Here is a 6,000-nt window from a genome sequence, read left to right on the forward strand (position 1 = left end):
AGAAAAAAATAACTTCTACTGTCGTGGTAAACAACCTGCTTCTCTATTTATAATGGTCTGGCTCTCTAGCAACTTCAGCGCGAAATTACAGCTAATTTGCCTACAAACGTCAGGTGGTCATAATAATCTGGGCCACTCAGTGTATATATATGTGTGTCTGTATACACATATATAACTATACATATATGTGTACATATATATATCTGTCCACAAAGTTTGATAAACAGGATGGTTTAAATCAAGCATGTCAAACTCGCGCCCCACAACGAATATTTTTGCAGTATGTAAGAAACATTTTAATAAAAATTTCCTCACTTAATTTTTACAATATCCTGTTATACATAATTATTAACAACGAACTACAACGTTCTCTAATGACTGATTACTATAATCGTGTTGCATTCATTTCCCTTATGTGCCTTACACGCAGGCGCACTATTTCTCTCCACTAATACTAGCAGCGAATATTTTAGCAGCCAATTGCCATGTCATTAGTCTTGGACTGACTTGTTTGGTGTGAGCAACCGGAAATATTTCACTTTTGGAGAACAAGAAAAATAGGTTTATTTGCATTACACTTATTAATTGGTGTAGTTATTCAGTGTCTGATAAGTTAATGTTCAAGAAAATATTAACTTTTATTAAAATGTTCTATTATTTTATGTTAATGGTTACTCATTTATTTCAGCCCTTTGTATTCAGCATGTCTCTATCAAAATAAACCTACGTTTCTATGAAAATTGAAGCTTTGGTTTTTTTGCGGCCCACATAAACAAACCTTGTTTATTTGGCCCGTGTTAGCCTTTGAGTTAGACATGCTTGGATTAAATGCTTCCAAAAAACAAGTTATATGAAAAAGAGAGAGCGAGACAGGTATATACCATCTTATTTGCATCGACAAAAAAGAAAATGGTAAAATAGTATCCACACATTTTTGAGAGAAAAAGACTGACACTCAAGATTTCTATCTCAACCAAGAGTAAAATAAAGTTACTTTGGGATATGTAATCACTCAAAAAATGTATCACCCACTTATCCCAAATAACTTAATCATAGCAGAGATAGGGGAGGATAAAGAAGAGACTTTAAGACATATGCAGTTAAGTTCAAGTGGATAGTAGTAAAGCAATTGTGAAGCGATATATAACAGATGAAAACTCAAATTATTTTAGAATTAAAATAAAGTATATAAACAAAAATAATATTAAAGTCAGTCCAGAATACAAGAAAACTGTACTAGTAAGTAGTTATTACAAACAGCTTTTTTGTTTTGTTTTACCTGGTTTGCAAGATGAGAGTGACCAAACAGCTTGTGACCCAATTTCCCGTACTGTTCCAGTCCTTTCCAGCTGCTTAGGGTCAGCACCAGGAGGTGTCTTGTTTGGTGTGGTCATTTTTAAAATATTCTACGTAGAAAAAAAGAACATCCACATTATACCAGGACCTGAATTTTTTTTCAAAAGGTAAAAATAAACATTTAATAGCAAAATGGATCACTGATAGACCCTTGATAATAACCATCTTATTCTCAAATGCAGTTAACATAAATCAACCACTGTAATTTTAAAAATCTTGGGAATTCAGCTTGTAAAATATTTTATGTGTCAAGCAGGAGAGTACAGTAGGCAAAGGGGCACAGAATTACCGTTTTAGCTTCAGCCCCTTCTTTAACTAGCCTAGACATTGCGCAGGTCTGGACTTTATTTCCTCTCCTGTCAAAGAGGTTGACTTGATCTATAATTCCACAGCTTTATACAGTGCTATTCCTCTATGAGTAACATTTCTTAATTCAAATGCCATTTTTTCCTTAGAAAACTCAGATAGAAATACTCTTATTCCCAAAATATGTGACTATGGGTCTCCATTTTAAATAATCCATTAAGTGATGAAGAGAAAAATCACATTTCCCCACTAGTTGTCAAAAGCTCCATTTACCAGGGGTCCTCAAACTACGGCCCTCGGGCCACATGCGGCCCACCGAAAACATTTATCCGGCCCGCCGGGTGTTTTTGCCGCCGCTGTGTGCATAGGAATTTGTCCATAGTTTTTTTTTAAACTATAGTCCAGCCCTCCAACGGTTTGAGGGACAGTGAACTGGCCCCTGTTTAAAAAGTTTGAGGACCCCTGATTTATACGGTATGTGCTCTTACCATAGAAGATAAAGTCAGACAAACGGCTTCAAGGTCTGTGTAACTGGCCGATTCTAAATCAAAAGTTTACTTAATCTTTCACATCTGTTGCTAATCTTGTTACATCTATGCAAACATGGGAAAAACAAAACTTCTTGCAGAGTGAACAGTATATAAAACTGCCTCAGAAATTTGAAGTTACAGCTACTGAACATCGTTACACATGCTATTATAAACCTGGATCAATAGTTCCATATACTATCTCCTTGATACCTCCTATTTGATCTCAGTTGTTCCCTAATCCCCACACCAGCACTTAGATACTCACTAAATAGCACTGGACTGTAAAATTCGTAAAGGCCTAAAACTTAAATGCTCAATTAGCAATTTACTGAATGAAATAAAATGGGAGATATATATATATTATATATATATATATATATATATATATAGCCACACACCACACCCCACATATTTTTCAAATTATACAAACTACTTTGCCATGCGCAAAGTTAAGGTAAAGGTCTTAAAGGTGAGACCAATTAAACCTCTGACCATTATTACAAGCTGAATAACGTTGAAAAAAAAAAGAATATCCACATTATACCAGGACCCGAGTATTTTTTTTTCCCACAAGCTGAATTACAAGCTGTGTTCAAAACTGTCAAATTTGTAAAAAGAAAAGAAAGGCCCATTTCTCTACTAGAGAGGAATTCAACCGGCGGACTTGGTACTGGACGCCACCAAGTGGATAAAACACGGAGTTCAGATTAGACTGGGTTCCTGGCCATGCAGTCCAGAAGGAGCCGAGTCCCAAGGAGGAACGTCAGCGTCTGCACCAGGCTCTTCGGGTCCTGCTGGACGCCTGTGCTGGATGGAAGGGCTAACACGGGCCATGGCTAACGCTCCATTCCTGACCCACCGGCCTGGAAATTGGGCGCGGAAAACAAAACAAAACAAAAAGACTGAGGTTGGGGAAGAGAACGCATGTGCTTGCGGGAGAACCCTTCTCCACGTCGGGAAAAGCTCAGGCACTTACAGCTTGCAGACCGAGTACGCTGCAGCTCGGGTTTCTAGGATGCCCTGCAGCAGAGCCGCACCACTCCCACTGAGCTCCTCCGGGCAGCCCGGCTTCCCCGTGACGTCGAATTGGCGTCGCATCGCAACGACGTCACGCCTCTCCGTCGCGCCCGGCGCTCTCCGTCGCGTGCGCGCCCTACGTCCCCAAGGCGTGCGCGAGGCGCGGCTGGGCACCGCCATTTTGGCCGGAGGCCGTAGGAACACGTTGTGGACCTGAGAAGTGACAGCAAACGCCGATTTGGCCTCTGCGCTCCCCTCCGCCAGGAGGTCGCTCTCTCCAGGTAGGTAAGTAGCCCGGGGGCGTTCGGCCATCGGCCGCCCTCCGCCGCGAGGTGAAGACTCTAGAACCTCTGATTAGGCCTCAGGTGGCGGCGACGGGGACCGCAGCGGCGCGTGGCAGCCGGCGAGGGCGCGGCGCGGCGCGTCGGGCTCCGGTTCCAGCTGCTCTGGGTCTCGGCCGCTGTTGCCCGCCAGAGGCTGCGAGAATAGACCCAGATGCCATCTCAACGATCCAGCCCCCGCCGCTGCCATCCCCCTGTACCCCGCTTCTGCCCGGAGCTTGAGCCCCCTAGAGAGGCAGGCGCCTTCAGAATGTACAGCACCCCCTCTTCCCCGGGCACAGGAAAATGGGTGTATTTTCACTCGTGCGTGTCTGGTCTGGGGGAGTCGTGGCCTTTTCTTCCCCCGGTTGGTGACCGTGGCATGAGTCGTGGCATCTCCTTCCATAGTCATTGCTGCCGTGAGGTTGAGTAGCCCTCGTCCACTCCCAGCCTTGGCAGGAACGATGGCCGGACGTCGCTCTGCTTTTCTCGTCGAACAGCGTGTACCCGGCTTTTCACCGGGGTGATCCCCAGCTAAATCTCCCAGTGAAACGCCCTTTTAGCTTATTTTTTGTTCTTTTTTTTTGGAGGCGAAGTTTTATAGCATTCGCTTTCCCCTTAGTGACTATTCCCTCGGCCCCTGAATCAGACCCCTTGAGATCAGGGGTGGTGTCTTCACTCAGAATGCCTTGATTTTTGTTTTGTTTTGTTTTGTTTTGTTTTGTTTTGTTTTGTTTCCCTTCAGGGGTTCGCCCATTGCAGTCAGTACGGTCAGAGCCCTTCCACGTCCCATACACGACATTGGCCTATGTTTGCGGTGTATGGCTAAGGAGAGGACTGTCAGGACAGTGTTTTATTTTCCATTTATCCTCTCGCACAGGACTGCTCACTAGGCATGAACGGCAGCGGCGGTGAGGTTGCAGCCCTCAGTCCATGGGTCCCCTAGCCTGGGAATTGTCATCCTGTCCCAGCTCCCGGACAATAATGCGTTGGCAGTGTTAACCACGGGCTCTGAACCTCTATTTGAACCAAAAGGGTTTCTTTTATTTTTAGTTAAAAACCTTGTTCTCCCTATTTAAGAAAAAAATAATTCATTTAGGAAGATCATTTCATTGTTGTGGGGGAAAAGAAAGCAATATTTATTTAGTGTCTCTTCTAAATGCCTTCAATTTTATGACCCTGAAATCAGTTGTGTACCACTCCCAACTTAGATGTTTTATAAGACTAATAATCTACAGTAATCATAGGTTAGACTATTTCGTGCGATGTGAAGCATCGCTTAACAGTGATCTTCAGATGCTTTCACACGGTATTATAGTAATTTTGGTCGTAGACTGCAGATGCTTTTCATGTATGCCGCACTTCCCTTGTGCCTCCCAGCCGGGAGAAGGACAGTGACAGTCATTGTTTGAGTACCTATTTTGAACAGTTTTTCGGATCTGAAATATCTTCAAACCTCTTAATTTATCACTTTATTATATACTAGAGCACCAGTGCAAGAGATTCGTGTACTGGAGGGAGGGGGGGGGCGTTCCCTCAGCCCAGCCTGCATCCTCTCAGTGTGGGACCCCTGGCTCCTCAGCCCCCCTGCAGTGGCTTCTGGCTCAGCAGCCCTTCCCCTGTGGGAGCGCACTGACCAAAGGGGGGTGGGAGGGGAACAGCTCCTGTGTTGAGTGGCTGCCCCCTCATGGGCAGTGTGCGTCATAGCGACCTGTCATTCTGCTGTTCAGTTGATTTGCATATTAGCCTTTTATTATATAGAACTAAAGGCCCGGTGCACAAAAATTTGTGCACTTGTGGGGGGGGGGGTCCCCCAGCCCGGCCTGTGCCCTCTCCCAGTCTGGGACCCCTCAGGAGATAACGACCTGCTGGCTTAGGCCTGCTCCCGGATGGCAGAGGGCAGGCCCAATCCCTAGGTGCAGGCCCTGGTCAGGCTCAGAGCAAGGCTGATTGGGGAGTTGGGGCACCACCCCGTCATGCACAGAGCAGGGCGGATCGGGAGGTTGCAATGCCACCCTCAGTCACACTCAGGGTAGGGCTGATTGAGGGGTTGGGGCACCGCCCCCTGTCACACTCAAGGCAGGGTCGATGGGGAGGTTGTGGCGCCACCCCCTGTCACGCACAGAGCAGGGCCGATCAGGGTGTTGGGGCGCTGCCCCCTGTCACTCACAGAGCAGGGCCAATCAGGGGGTTGGGGCGCTGCCCCCTGTCACTCACAGAGCAGGGCCGATTAGGGGGTTGGGGCGCTGCACCCTGTCACACTCAGGGCAGGACCAATGGGGAGGTTATGGCTCTACCCTGTCACACATAGAGCAAGGCCCGTGGAGGGGGGTTGGGGTGCCACCCTCTATCACCAACAGAGCAGGGCCGATCAGGGGGTTGGGGCACCGCCACTATCACACTCAGGGCAGGGCCGATGGAGAGGTTATGGCTCTACCCTGTCACACACAGGGCAGGGCCCACGGCGGGGG

The 6,000-nt window shown here is 46.5% G+C and overlaps 2 protein-coding genes across 7 annotated transcripts in view; one reads left to right on the top strand and one right to left on the bottom strand.

Annotated features, from left to right (window-relative positions):
- The window catches only part of ANAPC10 (anaphase promoting complex subunit 10), a 44,136-nt gene extending 40,821 nt beyond the window's left edge, over positions 1-3,315 (bottom strand). The window contains exons 1-2 of one of the 4 annotated variants that reach the window (XM_023754787.1): positions 2,151-2,301; positions 1,280-1,406 (exon numbers count right to left, since the gene is read on the bottom strand). In XM_023754787.1, coding sequence (XP_023610555.1) covers positions 1,280-1,406; positions 2,151-2,153 — 130 coding nt within the window. In that variant the 5' untranslated portion in view covers positions 2,154-2,301. Of the gene's footprint in view, positions 1-1,279; positions 1,407-2,150; positions 2,312-3,168 lie in introns of those variants that run through there. The other 3 variants (XM_006081738.3, XM_023754803.1, XM_023754794.1) reach the window with 3 other exon arrangements.
- A 41-nt stretch (positions 3,316-3,356) lies between these two features.
- ABCE1 (ATP binding cassette subfamily E member 1) overlaps positions 3,357-6,000 on the top strand; it is a 34,134-nt gene continuing 31,490 nt past the window's right edge. The window contains exon 1 of one of the 3 annotated variants that reach the window (XM_023754771.1): positions 3,357-3,494. The gene's annotated coding sequence lies outside the window, so the exon portion shown is untranslated. The remainder of the gene's footprint in view (positions 3,495-6,000) is intronic. The other 2 variants (XM_006081739.3, XM_006081740.3) reach the window with 2 other exon arrangements.

The sequence above is a fragment of the Myotis lucifugus genome, unplaced genomic scaffold (genome assembly GCF_000147115.1).
Source record: "Myotis lucifugus unplaced genomic scaffold, Myoluc2.0 scaffold_1, whole genome shotgun sequence".
In the NCBI taxonomy this organism is placed as follows: domain Eukaryota; kingdom Metazoa; phylum Chordata; class Mammalia; order Chiroptera; family Vespertilionidae; genus Myotis; species Myotis lucifugus.